Source organism: Rhizophagus irregularis, chromosome 6 (genome assembly GCF_026210795.1).
Source record: "Rhizophagus irregularis chromosome 6, complete sequence".
Lineage (NCBI taxonomy): Eukaryota > Fungi > Glomeromycota > Glomeromycetes > Glomerales > Glomeraceae > Rhizophagus > Rhizophagus irregularis.
In genome coordinates, this window is record NC_089434.1 from 2,805,976 (window position 1) to 2,832,213 (window position 26,238).

The 26,238-nt window shown below is 27.3% G+C and overlaps 4 protein-coding genes across 4 annotated transcripts; 2 read left to right on the plus strand and 2 right to left on the minus strand.

Moving 5' to 3' along the window:
• Positions 1-6,450: 6,450 nt before the first annotated feature.
• OCT59_026344 (uncharacterized protein) lies at positions 6,451-7,238 on the minus strand (the record flags this gene model as incomplete). Its single annotated transcript, XM_066143114.1, has 2 exons — positions 6,451-6,796; positions 6,970-7,238. The coding sequence occupies 2 exons, from the start codon at positions 7,236-7,238 to the stop codon at positions 6,451-6,453; spliced, it is 615 nt and encodes a 204-aa protein (XP_065992664.1).
• Positions 7,239-9,603: 2,365 nt separating this feature from the next.
• Positions 9,604-12,223, plus strand: OCT59_026345 (uncharacterized protein; the record flags this gene model as incomplete). Its single annotated transcript, XM_066143115.1, has 6 exons — positions 9,604-9,973; positions 10,094-10,129; positions 10,202-10,424; positions 10,491-10,973; positions 11,053-11,884; positions 12,167-12,223. 6 exons carry the CDS (start codon positions 9,604-9,606, stop codon positions 12,221-12,223), a joined length of 2,001 nt encoding a protein of 666 aa, XP_065992665.1.
• Positions 12,224-16,528: 4,305 nt separating this feature from the next.
• OCT59_026346 (uncharacterized protein) lies at positions 16,529-18,827 on the minus strand. Its single transcript, XM_025331666.2, has 4 exons — positions 18,278-18,827; positions 17,633-18,208; positions 17,016-17,564; positions 16,529-16,940 (listed from the first exon to the last, which is right to left on the minus strand). The coding sequence occupies exons 1-4, from the start codon at positions 18,764-18,766 to the stop codon at positions 16,818-16,820; spliced, it is 1,737 nt and encodes a 578-aa protein (XP_025184228.1). The 5' UTR covers positions 18,767-18,827; the 3' UTR covers positions 16,529-16,817.
• Positions 18,828-19,392: 565 nt separating this feature from the next.
• Positions 19,393-22,541, plus strand: OCT59_026347 (uncharacterized protein; the record flags this gene model as incomplete). Its single annotated transcript, XM_066143116.1, has 3 exons — positions 19,393-20,979; positions 22,388-22,407; positions 22,503-22,541. The coding sequence occupies exons 1-3, from the start codon at positions 19,458-19,460 to the stop codon at positions 22,539-22,541; spliced, it is 1,581 nt and encodes a 526-aa protein (XP_065992666.1). The 5' UTR covers positions 19,393-19,457.
• Between the last annotated feature and the right edge of the window lie 3,697 nt (positions 22,542-26,238).

Sequence of the window (26,238 nt, forward strand, 5' to 3'; positions counted from 1 at the left end):
ATCATTCATCCGGACTAATCCGTTATCCGTTATCTCTATGTTTTAACGGATTAGATCCGAATCATCCGGATCGTACATATAACTTTTTTTCATTCGGATTACAGCTGTTTTCATAAGACCTGGGACAAAATAAATTTTTTGAACCCGACCGCCGACCCACCGATCCGGTTCAGTTGTTATTTATTTTACAAATCAAACTATCAAATCAGGATCACGTGCCCGGCTAAAAATACCGATCGGCGGATCGGCGGATCAGGTTCAAAAATTTAGTTTGTCCCAGGTCTTATGTAAATCGAATTTTCATCCGGATCATCCAATTTATTTTCGGACCGGATTGAACGGATGACAGATTCATCCGGATCGCAACACTACCGTACATTACTGTAATCCCATCCCAAAGCCCTCGCCGAACAGTTACTCATTATAAAATTTTTTTGTGCTCTTAAAAATAATAAAAAAATTTTATAATAATTATGATTTAATAACAATATCATCAGTTTAGCATTATGACATAATTAGTTATTAGTAATAAAAATAATAATAAATATTGCATCATAGCTTCATTAAAGTGTAATTTTCTCGGTGGTTTGAAATACTAATCATTCAAATCACTCAATCATAAATTTAATAAATACAAAGAAAAAATCATCAAAACAATAATTAATAAAAAAAAATTTATAGTAGAGCTGACGATAATTGCCTATTTGGTGCTGATCTACTTGAATACTAGTTTCAGAAATAAAGGAAAGACGAATTTCAAACCACAAATTGCATTCGAAGTTGGACTAATACAATTCAAATAAAAAAGTGACCATATTATGTTTTTAATAATACCTAAATATTCATAGTGGCATTATAAAGAAAATCCAGAATGAGAGAATCAATTGATGCAGCATTTTAAACAAAGATCGGTTTATGTTGTGTAATTAACAACTGATAGACGGTCGACCTGCATAAAAAATAACCAAAATTGGGTTGATTGATTGGTTGAATATTTTTATGCAGAATAAGTATATATATATAAATTACGTTTTTAGACACTTTAAAATCCTTACCAAATTAAACTACAAAATGTTTTTGCTTTAAGATTCAAGGACGCACACCATAGACTTGCAACAAGCCAATAATATTGTGATCAGCCGTGTTAATTACTTAGATTTACCGCTCTTGACCTTTAATGCTATTAATTGACAATGTTTTTATTTATTTACAACAAATCATTCTTATTTAATGTTAATATGCACATATTTTTTAAAAATATTTCCACATTTTATAAGATTATGATTAGATAAAACTAAGATCGTCTTCGATTTTTGCGTCAGTTTCTTGGGCGCGGTGAATCTGAAGCTTTAACTTAGAAATACAAAAATTTGTCTTAGGCTATAATCGAACTAGTCAAAGCAAGCAAATGCTTTCCACCAGGATAAGACTTTTAAAAGAAGTGTTGGAATTTTCTTTTATTTTTAGATGAACTTGGACTTGGATTTTAGGTACGGTGAATTCAAAACAGACTTGGATATACTGGACTTTCCTTGGGAAAAAAGTATGAATTTAAGAGATTTGGGAGTTATGTTCCGTATATCAAAGTCGTTCGGCTTCAAATTTGAATCATATTTATCCACCAGGATTCATATTTTACGATTCTTAATTGGAGTGCATCACAAAATTTCCGATTATAATAACTATTAGTCTTATCGTCTTAGCCTCTATATCAGATTTTATTTTTTTTCTTGCCTCATTTGCTTAGCGTATGATACATTTCGACATTTTTATTGAAATTTTTCGTAACTTCCCTTTAAAATCATTTTAGCGCTAAAAGATATTTTTTTATAATTAAAAAAATGGTGTTTGTGTGACTAACGTTTAGATTAGCTTGTATAAATTAATTTTGAATTGCTGATCCGTATTCCTTATAGTTAAGACCCGCTTGATCGGCAAGTCATGTTGTACATCTTAGATAATGAAATTAAAGTTTTCCGCTTTTTAATTTTAATTTTTTTTTCTTGAACCGATCTTTTACAAATGGTACTTTCTTTTTTTTTTCAAAATTTCCTCTTTTCTCTTTCGAACACCTTTTTCTTTTCCTTTCTTTTTTTAAAAATTTTTCGTTTTTATTCTTTAGATTTGGTTTTTTTTTCCAAAATCGAAAAATTATTATTTTTTTTTATTAAATAATAATCTTTAATTCGCAATTCGCGAGAAATGGAAAGAAATTTATTAATGGTCAGCGGGGAAAACTTTAAAAACGTTATATCTTCCCACTTACCCATCCAAATTATGCGGTTTTTTATATCATTGATAGGTTGAGTTAAGAGCTTTTAAACAAGCCTAAAATCGCACAAATCCAATCACTAGAAGCCGAGATATTGCGTTTCAAAGATTTTATTCTGAAATTTTTATTGCATTTTCATAGTATTTTATGGTAATCCTGAGCCGGAATTTGAATTTTGACCTATTTTGACTAACATTTTGAATTTTAAAAAGTTTTAACCAAATCCTTGCATTATTGACCATATTTAAATTTAAAATCATTAAGTTATTCCTAAAATTGCGAATTCTAAATGAGAGCTGAGATCATAAAATTGAATTTTTATATATAAAATGATCGCCACATTTTTACTATGTACTTGTTGAATTGCTCTCATTTAGAATTCGCAATTTTAGGAATAATTCAATGATTTTAAATTTGAATATGGTCGACAATGCAAGGATTTGGTTAAGACTTTTTAAAATTCAAAACATTAGTCAAAATAGGTCAAAATTCAAATTCCGGCTCAGGATTATGAAAATGCAATAAAAATTTCAGGATGAAATCTTTGAAATGTAATATCTTGGCTTCTAGTGATTGGATTTATGCGATTTTAGGCTTGTTTAAAAGCTCTTAACTCAACCTATCCAATGATATAAAAAACCCGCATAATTTGGATGGGTAAGTGGAAGATATAATGTTTTTAAAGTTTGTCCCGCTGACCATTAATAATTTCTTTCCATTTCTCGCGAATTGCGAATTAAGACTTATATTATTTTTTTTTCGGTCTTTTTTTTTTAGCCCATATTATTAATTTTTTTTTTGAATTTTTTTTTTTAAACCTGATTTCTTCCCGATTTTCTATTTGCTCTCCCCACAAATTTTTTCATTTTTATTTTTTCGATTTTTTTTTATTTTTTTTATTTTGTTTTTTTCCGGTTGGCTTTTTTCCAATCCAAAAAAATTTTTTCCGAATACACCGAATACATTTTTTCACCAGATCGATGTTGCGGCATCACGGCAATTGCCTTTTTTCCCGATTCTTATTATTACAGTGACACCTCTATAAGTGCACCCTCTATAATAAGTGCACGCACTATATAAATTCTCTTTAAGTGCACGGTGGGCCTGGTCCCAACTTATAAGAGCTCTTAATATTTTACTCTCTATAAATGCACACCCTCTCTAAGTGCACATTCTACTATTTTTTTATTATGGTCCCAAGGAGGGTGCACTTAGAGAGGTGTCACTGTAATTATAATATTATTTTTACTTCGGGTATATTGTCATTGCTATTCATTGATTTTTAAAGATTTATTAAATTAAGTAGAAATATTAAATTCTCAAATTTCATGTATGAATGAAAATAATAAACAAATAATGGAAAAAAAGGATAATAATTTTAAAACTGCAAAGAAGATAGATTTATTGGATTTTTTTTTATAATTTTTTTTTATTACAATTTATTTTGAAAAGTCACGTGAAATAAACAAAATGCAATTAATGAATGTTATGCGTGATGATGATCAACCTTGAAGGGGTTATTTGATTGTGAGCTTAATAAAAATAAATTTAGCACAATATTCATCTACTGTATAAGTAATATTTATTATAAAAGCAATATAAGTGATATTTAATCTATATGATGCAATGTGTCTATGATATTTGTGCAATAATGTTTAACTTAGTTCTACTTAGTCTGAAAAATATCACACCGTTAAAAACAGCACGATCCTATTTGGCTGCATAATAATTAATATTAGTTACTTGAATGCTAAAGTGATAATATCCCGAAAAAAAAAATCTCTAAAAATAATTTAATTTTTATTTTCATTGCGCGATGAATATTTTTACAAAATGTTCATCGATACCATGTTAATCACTACCATTTTTCGGAGAAATTTTCTCGTCCTCGTCATCGTAATAATCATCGTCGTCATGAAATTTGGTGAAATGGAATTCGGCGAAATGGATGATTCGGTGAACTTCAAATTTAGCTTTTCGGCGAAATGTCCCTTCGGTGAAAATCTCTTCGGCGAAACAATTTTATTAGTAAAAATGAGTATAATATATATAATAAAATTAGTTGGTTGTTAATTTTTTTTATATTTACAGTACTGTATCGCAGTCGCAATATAGTAAGTAATATAATCAATAAAACATTCTTTTTTTGGTTTTAGTAGATAAAATTGCAACATATTAATTATCTGTGACCAACAACTGACCTGTATATATTAAAATTTTTTTTAAAGTTCAACTTTTATTTTATTCCTAAAAAAGAAATGATGTCCTCCATCTAAGCTTTAAAGACACATAATCTCTGGAATGTTAATACAAGCATAGTAGCGTACATGAATTTACGGTAGCTGCAATATAGTAATATAATCGTGAAAAATATTTTTTGTTTTAGTAAATAGAATATTATTTACACTCATTATCTGTAGGAATCACTTAACTGTATATATTAAAAATTTTTTTTATTATTTAGTTCAATCTTTAAATCGTCTTCATGCAATTGTTTATAAAATTGATCACCACGGTCGGAGTTAAAACTCCGGTGGAAAAAATGATTTTTGGGTAACAACCATCTAAACCAGATTTATCTAGGGTCACTTGGAAAATTTCTAGTTCATAACGATATCTTTGACATAATTTTTACATTCATTATCTGTTGTTCCAACTGCTGACCTGACCTGTATATATTAAAATTTTTTTTATAGTATAAGGTTTAATGCTTCAATTGACTTTTACTTTAACCCAAAATCAGAAATGACGCCCAAAAGAATTCCCTAGAATCTCTAAAGATCATTAAGATTTAAAAGGTTTATTTAATCGTGTTTGGAAAGTTTCTAGTTCATCTTTTGTCACGTCAAACATGTTATTCATGAATTTGCGGTAAATGGTCGGCATTGGTTGCCGAAATATAAACAGTAATACAATTTTGAGAAACAATATGCACAAAAAAAACCGTACTCAAAAAAAAAATTTTTTTTTTATTCATTCATTCAGGAAAAAAAAAAATATTTTATTTATTCATTTATTTTTATTCATTTAAAAATTTTTTTATTATTTGTCTATTTTAAAAATTTTTTATAAATACGGTATTTTCCCCGTTAATTTTTTTATATACCATAAATACCATCCATAAATTGCAAATTTTTTGATGTACCGTATTTAAAAATTAATTAGAATTATTTCTTCTTTCGAAAGTTATACCAAGCATATTCATGAATTTCAATAGTTAATGACAGCTTCTCTTTTGAAGTTAATAATCTCTTCGCGTTTTGGATTATAACTATACTAATTATTGTCGCAAAATATCGCAAATGTCACGGGAACAGACGGACATAATGCATAATGAGCTAGCAGATTTTAAACGTGAAAATAATGTGACCATTTGATATAACAGCTATCTTCATATCAATTTAAAAGAAAGGATAGGTATGCAAAAAGAAGTTATATGTCGTCATGCAATCTTAATTAATACAATTTCAATAAAATGCAAGGAGAAGTTTCATGTAACCAAAACAAACATCTAAAATAATGATAATCTCAATAAAATCAATGAATAAATGATATCAAAATAGTAATATATGAAAGAACTATGAAATAGGGGTTCACTGAGTAATTTCTCTGAGTCATAATTTCAACATACGGTACATACAGTGTAACCATAGTACAGACACAGCCTTATAACAGAGTTTTATGGAAGTTTTTATTCAAAGATTATGTAATAATATTATTAATAGTAATAATAATAATAATAGTAATACCATTCTAGTAGTATTCAATCAAATTTTTTAACGGATAATTGGTTTATAATATTTATAACAGATATAGTACATAATGAAACTTTTTATAGTTATAAACTTTAATCGATTCCAAAAATAAGTATTTACTTTATTTATCGAGATACATTTACATAGTATAGTATGTTATGTTAAATCTTAATTTTCACGTTTCAGTTACAAAAAAAAACATGAAATTTCGCTTAAATATTTCTTATATAAAAAATTATGTTCTATTACTAAGTATTTATACTCTTAAATTTCTAAAAATCATATTGTAACTGGAATAATCCCAATCTTATTCTAATTTTAAGACTTTTGGTTTCATTTAACTCTATTTAATCTAAGAAAATCATTGATCAAGTATAATCAGGTATCTTTATGATCATCGCAGGACATGGTATTGTTTGACTATCAATTATTGAAACCGTTTGTCGCATTGCTTTCGATATTTCCTTGAAAAGAAATCGTGTTTCCATCAGAATCTGATCTCATTTCTCCCTCAGGAATGTAAAGAAATGACCTCAAATTTAGCTCGAGATTTAATTTTTGTTGCGAAGTTAATTTATGTTTTCTTTTCAGATCATTCACATCAAAATCAATTCCATAAATTTTCTCGTTCAATATACTTAATATCGAAGAAGATGGTAAAAATTTACATCTAACGTGTTTTATATCATTTGAAATCTGGTAAAAAAATTCGTAATCGCAATCGTCATCGTCACTTTGATGATAATCTTGTAAAATTACGTGATAAATGCTATAATCATTCAGTGGTCGATAGAATAATCCATTATTCAAATGCAAGCCTTGTTTTGGTAAATTATTCGGGAAGTAGCTGGTAATGATAAATAGATAAATTAATTATGTATCAAATAAAATGTTAAGGCATTAATTATTATTAATAAAATTAATGATTTAAAGGACACAAACCTTCTTAATAAAAGTTTTCCTTGTAGAAAAGGAAGAACGTTCTTTAAGCTTTGTTCAAGGTTTAATTTTTGATTCCAAGTTAATGTATATTTATACTTTAATTCATTTACATCGAAATCAATTCCGTAAATTTCCTTATTCAATATATGCATAATCAAAGAATGCGGTAATAATTTACATGTAACATAATAACTAGTATATAAACTCTGCTGGTGAAAGAACTCGTAATCGTAATCATCATTATAATTTTCTGAAAGTTGCCAGGTCATTTTGAAAGTTACATGATAAAAATTATTATCATTTGGTGGCTGATAAAATAATCTAAACTCATTCAACTGCAAGTTTTGCATTTGCATCGCTACTAAATCTAAATCAATAAAGTAATATAAGATATTCTATTGGGCAAGCCTGAGAGTCTTTTTTTCCGTTAAACGTTAAACGTATAATAAATTCGTATCTATTTCATTTATTTGTTTTAAAAAAAAAAGAACTATAAAGTCGACAAAAATGATTAAGGGAAGGAAAGTTACGAAAAGATTCTCTTTATACGTGGAAACGTATCACGCGCTAATCAAATAATACAAATGAAAATCAAACTTATGTGTTTGAAAATTCACTCTAACAATGTTTGTATTTATACAACGAACAAAAATAATTTTGTTTTTCATTAACGGTGATGAAATTCCGATTAAAGGTGTAAGATTGAATTGTTTATAAACGACAGGCTACGAAAGAAACCGTCAGAAATAATTATAAATCTTTAAAGTAGTTCGCGTTAAGCAAAGAAAAGAAAAAACACAAACATGAAAGTTTGATACTGTAATGAAAAATAAAAGATTTATTTTAATTTGAATTTGGAACTTTTATTTTTTTTAAAAAAAAAAACCAATAAATAAATTTTTCTTGACCCTTTTAAAAACTTTTTGTATAATTAATTATAAAGTAAAAAATTTTTTTTTATATAATGTCGATTTTTCCTGAATTTGAAATTGAAAATAAACTCTGGCCAGGATTATATTAACTACTAAGGTGAATTTTATGAATTAGGAAAGTTACGTGTTAAAGGCGATGTGTTACTTGAAATCTATCTTTGGTTAACTTTTTTTTTTTTACTTTGATATCATGCATGGCGTCAACCTTTATCTTTTTTTAGATTGTTATATAATATTTTAATCATGACAAGGTTTCTTGATAATCAAAAGAAAAAAGAAAATATAAATCTCAATACCCTCTCTAATTTGTGACGTGCATATTAACACAAAATTTTGGTAACGTGACTTGACCAATTTTATTGGTCAGATTTAATTTGTACAAAATTTAGAAAATTTCGCGAAACGAAGGAAATCAAGTTAAAATGCTTATAGTCTTTAATTAAAAAAATGCAAATAGTCTATTAAAAAACTTGTTAATTCCACCTTTATACTCCTAAGCTTGTAAAAATTTTTTAATGTACTTATATTTAATACGTTATTAATTTAAAACAATATAAAATATAATAAAATAAAAATAAATTATAAAATAAAAAGAATAATACGCATTTTAAACCGAAATTTCGGGAAAAAACATATTTTATTGCGGACTATTTTATCGATATATTTCCTATTTTTAGATTAGTAGTACAAAGTCACGTTACCGCAAATTTTTTTGCTGATGCTCTTGCTCTTGGGGTAATTTAAAATTAACTGCACCACAATTCAAAATAGATAATAAATATTATTAAGCTAATAAGTTATTTAAAATAAATTAAATTTTAATCATCTTATTAATTACTTTCAGATTATATGATTATATTAATTTTATAAAATAATTTTTGATTTAAAAATTTATAAATTTATAAAGTAAAATTTTACCTTTATAAAATTGATTTGATTGAAAGAACTTTTTATTATTGCTTTAGAAATAAATTTCATATTTTTTTATAGAATGAGATAGAAATCTAAATCTATTCATCATATTATGAATCAATGTAATTAATATATTATTAATAATATTTAAATATTTTATTAATTAAAAAAAAATTCCCAATAGTAAAATTCAATAGAAATATTCAGAGAAATTCTACAGAATTTTTATGTATTATTATCACCGGCGTCACGCCCTTCCTTGTTCCATTTTTCATAAGTATCTGGGGACAGATAGTAACAAAATCCTACTCGTCACGCACTATCCGTCACATGTGCGCCACACTTAATTTCAGTCAAGTTGCGTAATGCCGGCCATATCAGGACATTTTTTGGTAGTCCATGGAGCGTTACTGCGCTTTATTAATTTATTTCTAATACGGTCAATCGGTACGACCACTTATTTGTACGACCTAAAATTGGTTCAACTTTTTTAATAAATACCCTGAGAAATTCATCGGAGATTCAAAATCTAATGAGTAATGATAAAACTGTATTAATCATTATTTTCATGTACTGATAAATTACTTTTTTTATTATGCTTATTTAATTCTGTCGGAGTATCTATATTATTTGCTGTATTACATCAATAAGCCACAAAAAGTTTATGCAAGAGTCTATATCATGATGAATTCAGTAAGGTATATAAAGTATATATATTTAGACTTCTCTCAAACTTTCTCAAATTTTCTTGAAACTTTTCTAAAAAACTTATCGCTTTTACAGTAACGAAATGATATTCTCACTTAATTGTTTGATTTCGGGACAAACTTCTGATGATATTTTCAATGTGCCTATTGGCAATTTTTTCCTCAGCAATGAAAATATCAAGGTCAATTTTACTGATATGACCGTTGCAAACTTAAAAGAACAACTTTCTCGCACAAAAGAAGTTATAGGAGCTAAAATAACCAAAATGAATCTTTGGAAAGTCGAACTCAAGACTTATGAAGTTAATAACCTTTCTGCAGAAGATATTGAAAGTCATGAAAGTAGCGAGAAGATGGAAACTACGTCGAATCTCAATGAATATTATAACAATAACGAAGACAAAAATCCTAAAAAGGGGCACCTTCATGTCTTCATAGTCCCCACCGACACTGGTAAGTGTCTTCCAATGCTTTACCTCTCGAACAAAAAATTTGCAGTTGAAACAATGATACATATTTCGTCATTTATTAATAATATCGAATATGCTTTCTGACTGTTATTACAACCATTAGAGCTCGGGAGGAAAAGGAGGAACACGGAAGTAGAAAGTAAGAAATGTTCTCGTTTCTATATGTAACTATATATTTCATTCTATCATTCTTACAAATGTTTCTCTACAGCAACAAGTGGAAAAAGAAGAAAATGGATGGTTAATAGTACCATTTCATATGAAGAGAGTAAATCGGTATACTTTATTGATCCAACGGAATCGAGTGGATCACTTTATGCCATGATTCAGAAAGGAGAATTTTTAGCTTTATATGGTGCACGGGCTTCCGGGAAGTCTACACGAATGGATCAAGCTGTGATTGAGTTGGAAAGCAAAGGCTATGTTTGCATTACGTAAGTTCTATTTAGTAAATTGCATTCAGTATAACTGTTGCTTACATTTTTTTTTCTTCGGAACAGTATATCTTTTGAAAGAATAAATATGAATACCATAGACACATTCTGGTCAGCAGTAGGCGTTGAACTATGTATTGGGTCACCACAACACTTTGGATTAAACGATGTCAAATCTGCTGATGATTTCATGCTAAAGTTTCGGAAAGAACCTTGGAATGATAAACAAGTTGTTCTATTCATTGACGAGTATGATGAATTATTTGGAGCAAATGATGACGTTAAATCCTCATTCCTTGGAACAATTCGTAGCATTAAAAATGCAAAAAGATTCTATGCACTCTGGTCTTCTGTAGTCATCGGTCCCCTAAGTATTTTATTTCCGAAAACAGACAAAAGAAATGTTTCTCCATTCAACGTGTTGGATTCATTGAGGAACCCAAATTTCACTCTGGCACAAGTGGAGTCATTATATAAAGCTTATGAGAACGACGCCAAATTGACCATTGCTCCGGAGGTCATTAAGGATATTTATGAACGGACGAACGGGTATGTGAAGCTAACCGGAAGTAATATGAAATCAATACTAAAATATCAATACTAAAATTTGTTTTTTGTTATTTGACAGGCATGCTGGCCTCGTCTGCCTTTGTGGCAAGGCTATCAGTTATTCCTTAGAAAAGAAACTTGACGAAGGAAGAAGTCTTGATTTCAAACTCTGGTCAAAATTTCTTGTCAGTCCACTAGTGTTAAATAGTATGATTATGTATCTCCCATTTAAAAAGATGGTTGACGATCTCCTTAGGCCTGATGCTAAGGAAGCTTTAGACTTTCTCCGATCTGTATTTGTAGGATTTTTCGATTTTATACAAATTCATAGCACTGATAAAAGAAGACTAGCAGATTTCTTAACTGCCGAGGGGGTGCTCATAAGAGAAAGTAGTACCGAGTTTAGTTACAGAATGTCGTCTATTTTTGTTGATGGATTGGTTCGGCGAGAGGTTATTCCTTTATTGTACAAATCTTGCCCAACCGTTCCAGTTCCCAAAATTGATGGAGGCTTGAAAGTCCTTGATGCTTTAATAGAGTCCATCCGTTGTTTTGATAAAACTATTATTTGTAATGCTTTCAACCGATCATTTAAAACTGCGCTTGTGAAAGTGGATGGTTGTCAAAATCGGATGGTTCCTCGAGAGAGTGTTTACGATACAGAACTAAATAGAATCCTGTTGAACTGGATCGTCAATGAATGTTTCGAGGTCACTGGACAGTGGCACCTAATAGATCACGCTGATAATGACGAAAAAGACAAACATTATTATAGTAATATAACTATTATGACTCCACGTAAAACAGTTGTTCTCGAGCTTTTAGCATCTGCGAATAAAAAAGAACTTAACGAACACTTTGAAAGGGTGCTCAATTATGCAGAAATGCTATCAGCAGATGACAAATGGATAGTAAATTTTACGTGTGAGGATGATGCAACAAAGAACCCCCATTGGCCACCCAATGATAGAAAGTTTGAGAGTGTGAATGTTGTTCATTTTTTTCACGACCGAAAGTTTGAAAATGTACGAATGAGCGCCCGATATATATCTAACTCTGGTACTTTTAGTTATATCACAGATCAAGTTATTCAATTACAATAATTAACTTGATTAGTAATATTTGAGTTGTATTGTAAAATATAGAAAATGTAGAAAATATTTCTTTGTGTTATATATATTACAATTAAATAGCATTATGCTCATTTTCCCATTTATTGTGTTGCGATTCAAAAAGTGAATATAATATAAAAGTCTTTGCATGTTTCAAAATTTCGAAGCCCAGATCTATTAATAAATGATTTTCAGAAATATATGAACGCTTTCAAGGTAGGCCAATAATGCGGGATACATTTCCGGTGCTATTTTTTCTAGCTACAGATTCTCACCCATTCATATTTACAAAATTTTCGTCTATGCGAGAAATTCCACGATACTGATATATACTAAAATGTTTCTAATTATTTATGAATCATATATTCGTGACGATAGAAATCACATGTTCCGGACAAATTTCGGAAATGAAAACCGAGACATCTTGTCACGATCAGTGTCATGTGTAAAAATTTATCGAAACTATATGTGGACACCTATAAATTTTACTATTAAGATTTTCTGATTAAACTATTAATTAACTCCGTCTTATAATAAATTCCATACTAAATTGATACGTTTTTATACTTCTATAAAATTAAAGTCTTCCTATCATTTACACCCCAAATTCCATAAAATATTTTAAATCTCTTTCATGTGACAGTTTGTTTTTTCTAAAAAAGATTTTTCGTGTCTCGAAAATAAATAAAGTAACACTTTCAGACATATCTACACAAGGAAAAAATTTTCTCCTTAGTGTTTTTCAAAAAAGTGAAACTGCTACATTATCTTTCAAGTTTTATATTTTTCAAATGCTAATTAAATGTAAAGTTATCAAACTTTTAAAATTTCGGATTCTTTAACGGTAACGACGTAATCGCCAGTTAATACGAGCCCAAAAATTAAAAGAGAATAAAGACAATGATTTAATATCGTTATATTATTGTATGTATGTATATACTGTATAATATAATAATAATAGGATTAGGAAAATATAATGAGACCAATATTATTATTGTTGCAATGTTGCATGATATTTATTGTTGCATGAAAAAATCTTTAATAGTAAAATTTATAGGGGTCCACATATAGTTTTGATTTAATTAGTTGACCGCACACCCCAATGCAACGCGGAGCGCATTAGAGGATTGTCCCTTTATGTAAAAGCAATATGACAGTTCGTATTGCTCTTAAATAAAAAACTAATTTTTGGTGATTTTTACATAGAATATGAATAGTCATTAATTTAAATGAAATAATTTTTCATTTTGTTTTTAAATGAAGATATTTATTATTATTTATTAATACTTATGTGTGTTTTTAGGAAGATAGTTTAAAAAGCGAAGTTTTTATTTTTTGGGCAGAAATAGCATGGGCTAATGAGGGACTTCAAGAACTGATAACTTTTGGTATACTATTACCGCATATTGAGTAAAACTTACATGTTATTATTTATAGAATATTTGGGAAATTTGAAAATTCATACAATACCTCTATTCTTTCAAAGACAATACAATGAATTACAATCATCAAAATCGATTCATGAATTAGACGGTTATTTATCATTGATTAATTCTATTACAGAAAAACAAAAAAAAAGTAATAATAGAGAATTCAGCGAAAGTTATCAAAAATGAAGCCAATAATAGATATGTAAGAAATAATTTATTTATGTTAACAGATAACAATAGTTAAATGCTATATTTATTTTATTTTATTTAACTATAGCTCAAGAACAAGAAATTAAACATTAAAGTGCAAAAGTTAACTAATATGAAGGATCAATTGCTTTCGCTCTCAATTACGAACATTTTCTTTAGTCAGGTGATAGATACAAATAATAGTTCAATCATATGGGAAAAACTTTTGAGAATTGGTCTATTTTCAAGAATTGCAGATGCTGAATATGTCTCTAGCTTGGAGGATGTAAATTTTTATGATACTTTTAGGCATTTTTTGATCACGAAATCTTTAATTAGTGAAATCTCGAAGATAATTGAAAGTCTTATGTGTACTGATTTTGACTGTTCCGAGTTAAACAATACTAAAACAATTGTATCTAAATGGTAATTTATCTTTATTTTTATATTATTTCTATACTTAACATTATTATAAACATATTATTCCGCTCGCAGGGTATGTAACTGAAAAATCCTCCAAGAAAATACTCAGAATCAAACTATCTGTTAGATTTATTTATTAGCGACTTACTAATTGATTTATATTTTGAAAAGTAAGCTACTTTACTATTATTATATATATTTATATTTAATTTAATTATGTTAAGTTGTTTATCATTAAAGGGGAAAAGTAATATTAATAGTCCAGTTATTTTCAGTTATTTTATATTATGGTATTACTCCAGATTACTCAAGACTTATGTCATCGGATTTGATGCATTATATAACAAAAAAAAAATTTTAATGTTAGTTGGTATGCGAAGGCAACTTATTTGCACAACATTATATATGGACTTTATAAAGTTCACGACGTAAATATTATACATCGAGATTTACATAGTGAAATATTCTTTTAACTGAAGAGTAAAATATGTGATTTGGGAACGATGATAATGATGAGATTTATGGCATAATTCCTTATGTCGCATCAGAGGTTTTGCAAGGAAAAAAGTATACCAAAGCTCCAGACATATATATTTTTGAAGATAAGTTTTGATTGGCTATTTTCGTTTAATGATATTTATTTTGTAGGAGTAGTTTTTTTTGGTAAAAACGCCGTTAGACGCGAATACAAAAGTACAGAAGGTAATAAACGGGAAGCTTTTTTTTTAATTAAGAAACGTTTTGTTGGAATGTTTCTTTTTTTGTAAAGATGCCGTTAGACGCGAACGTAAGATAAATAGCAAGTTAAGTGGGGTGGGAAAGATTTTTTTATTAGTTAAGAACGTTTCTAACGAAACGTTTCTCTCTTTTTTTGTATGAATACCGTTAGGCGCGAATACAAGGTAGATAAATTTCATTTTATGATATTGTTAATTTTACAGTTGTAATATTAATTTCTTTACAGTTTAATTAGTAAAATATTTTTAAATTTTATTAAACGCGTAATTTAAATTTTTATAATTTTATCTTAACCAATCAAATTATTTATTCCAGGGTGCAGGGAGGACCCCGAAAAATACATATAAAAGTCAGAGATGATCGGCAAAATTTTGCCTTAAAATAAGCAAATGTTTTTACTAAGATCAATACGCATCTGACTTTATAATTTATATTAGAATAAGCAAATTTTTTTTATGACATTTGTATATTAAAAAAATGAAATCATGGCTTTTTTTTAATTTAATTAGTTGTATTTAGAATATACTTCCAGTATAATTAATTTTCAATTGCTAGCATAATGCCAAATTGCATAAATTAATTTGTACTGACGTATTTATTTATACTACTATATTTAATTATTTGATAATTCAAGTATTAACACTAAAACAAAAAGATTGTTCATTATTTTTTTATAAATTATAACAAAAACTTAGAATATTGATAACATTTTAAAGTTAATGAAAAGTCAATATAATTTATAAAATCATTTCTAAAAGAAAATCCTATTTCTAAAGAAAAAAAATATTAATACTACTTTCACATATAAAACAAAAAAAATTCCACCCTATTTTCAACTTACTAAAAATTTCAGTTTAGTTTTTAATCTAGAAACCATTTCTAATAGAAAAAACAATAGAAATGTTAATAATACTTCTAAAATAAACAAAATAAAGCTAAAAAATTCTTTACTTACAGTGAGCATTGGAGTTCCAGTCTGAATTTCAAGTTCCTAAGAAAAAAGTAAAAGGAATATTATTATGGTAATATTCCCAAAAAAATTGACTATACTTTTCTCTTAACTCATATTTTTCCAAGATATTGGTATCTAAAATAATAAATTTTAGATTTAAGAAGTTGCTTTTAAAGAAAAATAATAAAAAGGAATATTAATATCATTCTAAACCAAATATTTTTTTTTAATAAAATGGCCTGTTGTTAAAAAAATATAACAGTAAAGGCCAAAAAAAAATTTTTATTGAATAAAACGGTTTGTTACAGACCAAAAAAAAATTATTTTATTTTTTTCTTTCAATAAAACGGTTTGTTAAAAGTCAAAAAATTGAAAAAAAAATTATCTATTATCAATCAGATTAGTCGTCAATTACGTATTTTCAAAAATTTATGTATTATACTATGCGTAATGCTGCTTATTAGGGAATTCCAAGGCATTATGCTGCTAATTAGTAGAATTCCAAGGCGGTATGCTACTAATTAGTAGAAAATCGCTGGAATTCCAAGGCGGTATGCTACTAATTAGTAGAAAATTGCCGGAATTCCAAGGCGTTATGCTGCTAATTAGTAGAAAATCGCTGGAATTCCAAGGCGGTATACTGCTAATTAGTAGAAAATTGCTGGAATTCCAAGGCGTTATGCTGCTAATTAGTAGAAGACCGCTGGAATTATATTGATATATATATATATATATTTTATTAAAAAATACCGTTGACTACGCAAATTAAAATATATGACATATATAAAAATGATTGTTATTATGCAAACTATATATATAACCTTTTAAAAAATCTCAAAATCTATGCAAATAAAATTTTATGACTTTTGGAAATTTTACTAATATGGTTAAGCAAACTTACATGTGACCTTTATATGTATTTTTCGGGGTCCTGCAGGGACGCATAAAATTTTAATCCTTAAAAATAAGGTGGTCCTAAATATTTTTTGTATCTTGTTTACTACTTTTTTTGATCGGTAATCATTTGATTCACTGTATTATCAATTACGCTCAATTGTCCTAATAATACTCCGTAGAGAGTTTTATTCGTATCAGTTAAACCATCTCCAATAATTTGAAGCCACTAAAATAATAAAAAATAAGGGTTATTACATTTATTCAAATACATCAAATTACGTATTTCAACACATTACCTTACCTTACATAATTCATTGATACTATCTCTAAATTTTTCATTGTTTCTATCAGCACATGTATTGAAATTAACTATAAAGTCAAATTTCAGGAGTTGAATAGTAGAATCAAATTCTTTATTTAAATAAATAGTCGCCTTCTCAATATCACGTTTACTTAATTCTTTTAATTGTTCTGTAAGAAATTTATGCTTAGCATCAACATTGTTAACTAATTTTTGTAAATCAATATAATTAGTGTTAGCTTTCGAAAAAAAATCTTTATATTTTTCTCCAAAATTTTTTAAATATTCTAATTCTCTTCCGAATGATTGTACCATATCACATATTTTTTCATTATTCTCGGCTGTTTGATACATGTCTTCTCCTATCTCAAGTATTTTGCTCCGCACTTCTATAAGTGGTAAAAAACTCGCAGAATTTTCTCCTTGTTTGTCACTTTCTTGATCCGTAATCATTTGATTCACTGTATTATTAAGTACGCCCAATTGTTCAAGTACTTTTGAGACAATTTCATTCGTATCAGCTAAATAACCAATAATGTACTCAAGATACTAAAATAATGAAAATAAGGTTATTACATTTATTCAAATATGTCAAATTACGTATTTTAACATATTACCTTAGATAAGTCTTCGATATCTTGTTTAATTTTTTCATTATTTAAATCAGCACGTTCATTGAAATAAACCATGAGGTAAAATCCAAGGATTTGAATAATAGAATTTAATTCTTTATTTAAACCAATAGCTCTCTTCTCAATCTCATTAGCATGAAAGGATTTACTTGATTCTGTTAATTGAGAAATGTTAGTAAAATATCTACGTATCTCAGCAACAATATTATTAGCTAATTGTAAATTATCTTTATGTACTTCTTTACGATTTTTTAAATTCTCTATATTTTCTATGACTATTCCGGCTAACTGTACTCTATCTAACATTACATCACATATTCTTTCAATATGCTCGGCTGTTTGATATGTATTTACTCTTTTCTTAAGTATTTTACTTAATTCTTCTATAAGTGATACTTTTATGTCTTCTAAAGTAACAGGAACAGAATTTTCGCTCTGTTTACTACTTTTTTGATCCGTAATCATTTGATTTTCTGTATTAATAAGTATGCTCAATTGTCCAAATACTTTGGAGAGATTTTTACTCATATCAGTTAAACCAGCTTCAATAATTTTAAAATACTAAAATAATAATAAAATAAGGTTATTACATTTATTTAAATTATCAAATTACGTATTTCAACACATTACCTTAAATAAACCTTCGATATCAGCCATAATTTTTTTATTATCATTATCAGCACGTGCATTGAAATAAACCATGAAGTCAAATTCCAGGATTTTAATGGTGGAATCTAATTTTTTATTTAAATTAATAAACACCCTTTTAATATTTTTAGCTTGAACAAATTTACTTAATTTTGTTGATAGAGAAACTTCTTCAATAAATTTTTTCATCACACGCATAACATCGACTAATTTCCGTAAATTATTATAATTATCTTCCGAAAAAAAATCTTTGTGTTCTTCTTTATGAATTTTTAAAATTCTTACGGCTGTTTCGGCTATTTGTATCCTATCAACCATTTTACTACATATTTTTTTATTATATTGCCCTGTTTTAATAAGATATATTATTTTTTTTATAATAAATTTTAATATTTTAATTGTTATTATAAATGGTAATAAAGATAATAAATAACTTAAAAATTGTACTGCAACTTCAACAATAGTCGACATAATTGTTAGAATAATAAAATAAAATTGTTTCGAGATTAAAAAATTTTTTTTGTTTGTGCTTAATTTTTCTGTAGGCGTTTTTTCTTTGATATTTATCTAAAAAAAAAAATCTTTATGCTAATCACTTACCAAACTTAATCATCATCTCAATAAGACGGTATTTGAAACTTAGCCCCAATCGCCTCATTTTTAATAGTAAAATACAAAGTATAGTTATTTCATAATGCTGGTAAAATACGTAATATAAAATCTGGTGTGATTTTCCGCTCCAGAACAATCGATTTGCGCTTATATTATACTTTATCTTAAAAATACGCCCTACTTGTGTTACTATTTTTATTCGCCAAATAAAGACAATATAATAAAGAAAACACTACACGAGACGTTTTAGATTGGCAAAAGTTCATTATAATGAAAATTTGGGTTTAAGCTTATGGTGTAACACAAGTGTATCGTAATTCTTGAATGGACTAAATTATTAATGCATGTGACATTGTGGCAAACCTTATACACTTATTTAGGTAAAACACATATTAAAAGGGCTTAATTTATGTGAAATTTTTTGATACAAAGCTGCATATCGGGAGAACACAATAAGCATTGATTTCTACCAAAAAATAAAGTCTGGATGCATTTCGTTATTTATTATTGATCTTTTTTTTTTGACATCTTTCTTACACACTTAATAATAATGTTTATGGAGGAAGAAATTAGCGATAAAGATCATAAAGATGATGATGATATTGAAGTTGCGTCACTCAACGAAGTGATAGTAAAGTCGACGGTCGAAAAAATGGAAATTGATAATAGTCGTGATGCTCATTATGGAAATAAGATATCATCAGTATCTATATCTCCCAACGGTACATATGCCGTCACATATTGCGGCGATGATAACTCAATTGAAGGATGGATTATAGAAGATTCTAAACTGGTTCTAAATTCTAAATCTCCATTTAAATTGAGTGATTCTTTTTATATATTAACAGAAAAATCAATTAGGATTAAAGTTAATAATAGCCAAATTGTTTGTTGTTATACACGGAATAATTATTCAGGTTATGATGATAAATATATTAAAATAGAGGTCTATCAAATGACAAGTGAACCTCGATTAATTAAACTTAATCCGCCGATTAAATTTTGGCCCGATTCATATGAATGGCCTATTTTCAATTTCAAAAAAAATAACGATCTTATAATTTTTCAATCAAATATACTTTCAGTTTACTCTCAAAATAACAAAATAAATGGGGATTTGATTTTAAAATCATCATCTAGATTATCAGGTAGAATAATAGGAGTAACAATTGATGTGGATAATGATAATATTTGGGCTATTTCTGACAATTATCTATTTAAATGGGACTTAGAAACACTTGAATTGAAATTTAGTTATTCTCTTGGGTTTACGGTGATTTATAATATAGATATGAAAGATAAAGATTTGACAATAATATCTAAGGCAAATTTGACGATCGTAAAATATTATAATGAAATTGTCATTTTTTCTAAAGATGTACATTATCCAATTCGAAAAATCCAAACAGAAATTTCTAATATTAAAGTAAAATTGCTATATGATTCGCAAAATTACTATCTTTTGGTTTTTAATATGCCTAAAAAAGACGAAAAGCAGAATATATTCTTATATCATCCAAGTGATATCAATAAAAAACCTGTAGATATATCAAAAATTTTTAAGGAAGATAACTCTAATAATAATTTTATACTTTATGAGTATAATTCAGAATCAAAAGTAGCAATTGGATTAGTTAATGGAAGATTTTCATGTATTAATTTATCAAATAAGAAATGGCATGAATTTTTTGATAAAGAAATCGAAGAAAGTTCTACTCCTTTTGAGAAGGATGTTTGCAATGATACTTTACTTGTCCCTGATATGGAAAATATTAAATCATTATTTTTAAAGAAAAGAACAATAATATATACGTTTAAAATGCTAGAATTCAAAGATAAAAAATATCATTGGAGGATATTAAAAGAAGGTAATGGATATGTACTTTCAGTTTTAGATAGTAATGGAGTTTCATGTTCAAAAAAAGTGATTCCACGATTAAGAAACTTTGAAATTCTTGGAAATAATGCATTGGTAATAAGGTTAGATAACTATCAGCTAATAATATTTGAGTATGATCATGATAATAAGGAAATTAAAGGCAAATATTACTTTAAAGTTGAACCTTTGTTTGGTTACTTTCATAAAAAAACCAGATTTTTCTTCTATTACCCTCTAATTTACAATTTTATTATAGAATCTTCATTTATAAATAAATTTTCAGGAAATATATTACCTATAACAGATATAAATACAGTTGGAGTATGTAAAAAAAATACGGATTTTTATGCAATATGGTCAGAGATGATCATTAGTCTTATTGAAGATGATAAATATTTTGAGAAATATGGAGCAACTTTATTACCAATGTTAATAAAATCAAATGATCCAAAATCAGCTCATCATATAAAAGAGATATATAATAAATGCATTAAACTTGTTAAGGAAGATTTGAAGAGAAATCTGAAATTACTTAATATTATTACATCATCTATGTATGACTTATATAAAAAATATCCTGATTATTTAACACAGTTTAATTCTGAAATGTTTTTGGTTTTAGACCCATATTTTGAAAAAACTAATAATAATAGCAATGAGTATTATTCACATTTTCACACTTTTACTCAAGAAATAGATAATAATAAAATATTCAAATTAAGACAAATAATAATAAATTGGATAATTGGGATATATACATTTATAACTCTCAGAATACTTCAATTTAAATCATATGATTTTTCTGAGAATTTTGATGATGATTATGATGATGATGATGATGATGATGATGATGACTATATATACTATATTTTTCGTAGACTTCGTTTTGGTTACAACTTAATAATTGATAAATACAAAAAAATGCATCCTAAATGGTATATTTTATATACTATTGGGATTATATTGGTTATTATATTGACGCCTATTTTAATTCTTTTATTTGTGATTTTTACAATTTATTCGAAGATTTTAGATATTATTTTCATATATACTGTTACCTTAACAGCCTATTTATTGATTTTACCATTTATGATTGTTTATTTAGTTTCCATATATTTTGATAAAAAACGTATAGCTAAACAGTGTATTATTTTTATCGTACCTTATATAAATTATTCTAGTTACCCTTCAAAATATAATTGGTGGAAAGAAATAATTTATCCTCCATCAAATAACTTTATTAAGACTTGCAAAAAAGAATTTTACACAAATTGGAATGGTGAAGCAGTTATTGATTTTAAATGGAAAAAATTTGGAAGATTATATTATTTTATTATTTGGTTAATATTTATAGCTTTTCTTATATGTTTTACAATTGCTTCTTACCCTACAAATTCTTTATCACAAGAAATTCGTATTAAACTTTACAAAACTTCAATTGCTTTTGGATTTTTTCATCTTATATTTGAATTAAGACAATTTATCTGGAGTCCAAAGAAATATTTGAATATTTGGAATGTGTTTGGTAAGCTTATATCAAAGTTCATTTGATTTTTTTATTATACTTAACGTCTAACTTTTTTTTTTTACAAATAAAACAGATTTAAGTGCATATCTTTCAGTTACTATCACATCAATTTATTTAATTAAATATGATAATGTACCAGACTGGGCATTATCAGTTTCATGTTTATTATTAGATTTAAAATTTTAAAGCTTCTTGGAATGGAAGATAAAGATATTGAAGAGGATTAAAAAGATTATTGTCTTGAAATGACAGTGAAATTTAAAAATTTTTTTATTGGGCAAAGTGGTTTTTTTCAATGATATCATATAAATATGTTTAAATAAAAATTTGTATTTAATATGGTTTTAAAAATGTTTCATATAATAAAAGTCATTTTGAAAATCACGTTAAAAGTTAAAATTCCATTTCTGAGATAAAAAATGGCATTCTTTTAATGATATTTTTTTTACAACTTTTTAAAATATTAATAAGTCATTACTAATGTATTTTTGTAATATTAATTAATTTTAGATATCAACTTTAAAATCAGATTATAATTCAATTTAAAATTCTCGTAATATATTGTAGTTTGCGCTAGTAATTTTTTTTTTTTCGCAGCGCATTTATAGATTTATTAAAGTAAAATAAATAGAAAATTTACTGCACATAATGTACGAATATATATGCTACTCTAATATTATTGATCTATAAACCACTCATCATTCTACGTATGAGAACCCCACGTGTGCACTGTCGGATGCTCAGTAGGTATGTCACGTGTGAAACGAGAAATCTTAGCGAAAACGCCCTACAGTCTAAGCCTGGTAGACCACAAGACCCAGCTGGTTGTAAATTGTAATTAATTAAATTATAAACTTACATGTATATTAATATTTATTAGAATTTTTTATTAAATTTACTACAGCAGCTGTACTTTTTTTTTAAGCTGCGGTTTGCCAAATAGCATATATTTATTTTAATTTAGGCCAGCATTATAAATTTGGCCGGAATTATAAAATAAAAATTATAATTTAGCCAAAAAAATAAGTCATAGTCCATTTAGATTTGGAATTGGACTGGACATCTCCATTAGGTCCAAAGTCCAATAGTCCATTACTGGGAATTGGACAAAGTCCAATTCCAACACTGAACTCGGGTAATCATTCCATTATGAAACGTAGGTTGTAATGTCCATCTAAAGATCGGACTTCTTGAAATTGTCTTTTATACGGATTGAAAGTTTTTGTTCCAATGTCTAATAAAATTTGTTCATGATTAATAAAAATATTTTTGTGTAAGTATGTGAACAAGTCCAAAGATGGTGATTCGATTGTTGACGATGAAAACACATAATAGGGTTCAGTATCAGTATAGGAAAGTGTAGAAACATCAGTAGTTGGCTATTTATTATATATCATGTGTATCACATGATATATTATTATTAACGACTGTAAACTTTTTAAACTTTCTTTTTTTTTACTTTTAACTAAATTTTTAACTTAAATTTTTAACTTTATTTTTTTGGATTTTTTTTTTAACAAAACTTCTTTCCTCTTTTACCTCTCTTTCATTCTTCCCTTTTATCTATCTTGTTCTTACAATATCCTTATCTGGTTTATTCAGGTTGGGTGTATTTCTTTTTAATACTCTTATTCGAAAAAACAAAAAATGAATACCTGTATAGTATAGTTTAAAAAACTATACTGTAATGATTTTCGTCATCGCCACTATACAACATCGGAGGTATACTCGATATCGTTTAACCGTTACCATAACTTTAATTGACGTTTTACTAAAACAGATGCCAATTTCCTTAATATGCATCAACTTTATACATACGACTTACTTAAACTTATCGTGATGGTATAATACCATACCATGACCAAATCTTGATACGATAAATTTTGACTGAATAGTTTCTGCAATGTTCCACTAATGATGTCCCATGATTGTATTCGCTCGCTTTACGTTCACATAAGTAAATTTAATTAAAATCTGTATATGACTTCTCTCTTCCCCTCTCACTCTTCTCTCTCTCGTTTTCCCCTACCTTTTCTCTCATACTTTTGTAGGACAGTTCCTTGAAATTTTCTTTAATTTCAGTGATTCTCTTTGAAGGATGTGTAGATCGGTGTCTTGGAATGAATTGGTAAGTTTATTTTTTTTATATTTATTTTGGTTTTTTAAATTTTTTTATTAATTTTTTTATCTTTTATTTTGTAGATATCAACAGATTGCACTTCCTGGATCGAATTGATAGGTTTTAAAGCGTTACCTTTTTTTAAAGTTTTTTTTATTTCTTTTTTGTAGGTTTCAGCTTTCTGAATCCTGGATGATAGGATCGAAGGATCGATCAGTAAGTTTTGAAATGGTTTGTTTAGAAACTTTTTTTTTAAAATTATTATTTTATAAGAGCAGAGTTGAGTTTCATTTGGAAAGGATCCGATATATACTATCTTAGTTCTAGATATTAAGGTTGAACCGGAATGAGCAATCGCAATATTGTATTCCTTTGGTGCAATACACTTAAAAGAAATAAAGTGACGAGTCTTTATATAGTCCTCAGCATTAATTTTGTATAAGTCAAAAAGTCGACAAGCAGAAACTAAAGCTATTAAGAACTGAAAGTGATCTTACAGTATATGAAAGGTCCCTGATTGATATAGAGGAATTGTCACTAAAAGCAATAATATAGTCCAATGAAGGGGATCATTCTTAGATATATACAAAGCATATATATGCATAGCCTTGACAATATCCAGATGATTTCCAATCTAGTGGTCTGAACCGGTGAACACAATCTGTTGATCCGTCAGATATGTCCGTTAAATTTGTTGAACGGATAGTTTTCACCAGATCAGCAGAAATTAAGTGGAATGAGTGGATATCTGGCAGATATCCACTTCTGATCGGAATGTTAACTTTTAGCACTTTTGTTATTTTTCCCAATTTCTCATATTTTTCGTGAATAAATTTCTAACAACATTCAAATAAATGAAAGCGCTGAGTTTATAATATAAAAATTACTTTAATGTTGTTGTCACTAAAAAAATAAAAAAAATTACAATGAATGACAAAAAAATTGTGTTTTCATATTTGGTGATTAAACACTTCCATTACTTTAATTAATTTGTTTTCGTTTTCTCGTGTAAAAAAAAAGTCGTTCCGTTTTTTTGTATTTCATCTTTTTTCCATAAAAGGCTCATATTTCCGGAATATATCACGGAATTTTATCAAATTTTTTACATTTTCCGTGAATGGATCCGTAAAAGGCTCATTTTTACGGAGTTTTTACAAAATAATGGATAAAATTTTTTTATAAAGTTTCGAAGTTAGCAGAACATCATGAAACTACGAAAGTGAATTCATATGTTAAATGTTTATATTATTTCAAGTTGTTTTACTGTTAAGTGCTAACTGAACGTTTGAAAAATTATTTTATCAAATCAAGTATTTCAAAAAAAAAAAAACCCCCCGTAAAAAATTTAAAATATAAAGACATCGAAAATCTTTTCCCTCTGTCTCACTTAACATTAACAAAATATTCCGTCATTTAAAAAAAAAGGAAATATGACATATGGAAAGTGTAATAACCGAAATTTACAAACTGGTGTTAAATGTGGATGCCTTAGATCTCGTGTCCAGTCCATTAATGATCATTCATGCAAAGCCTGTAAACACGATCTGAACTATCACGAAATCAATCAACCCCAATCATCGAAAAATTTTTACAACTTGAAAAATAATCGTAAAATAAAATCTATTCACACGAAAGGTTTATTACTTTCAAGTTGATCGATATAGTCGGTGGAAAACCAAACCAAAAAATACCTAGAGAGTAAATATACATATAATTTTCATTGGTTTATTTGTTTTTTGTTTTCTTTATCAATTATTATTAAAATTTACCATAATATAAAATTAAGTGTTAAAAAATCGGGTAAA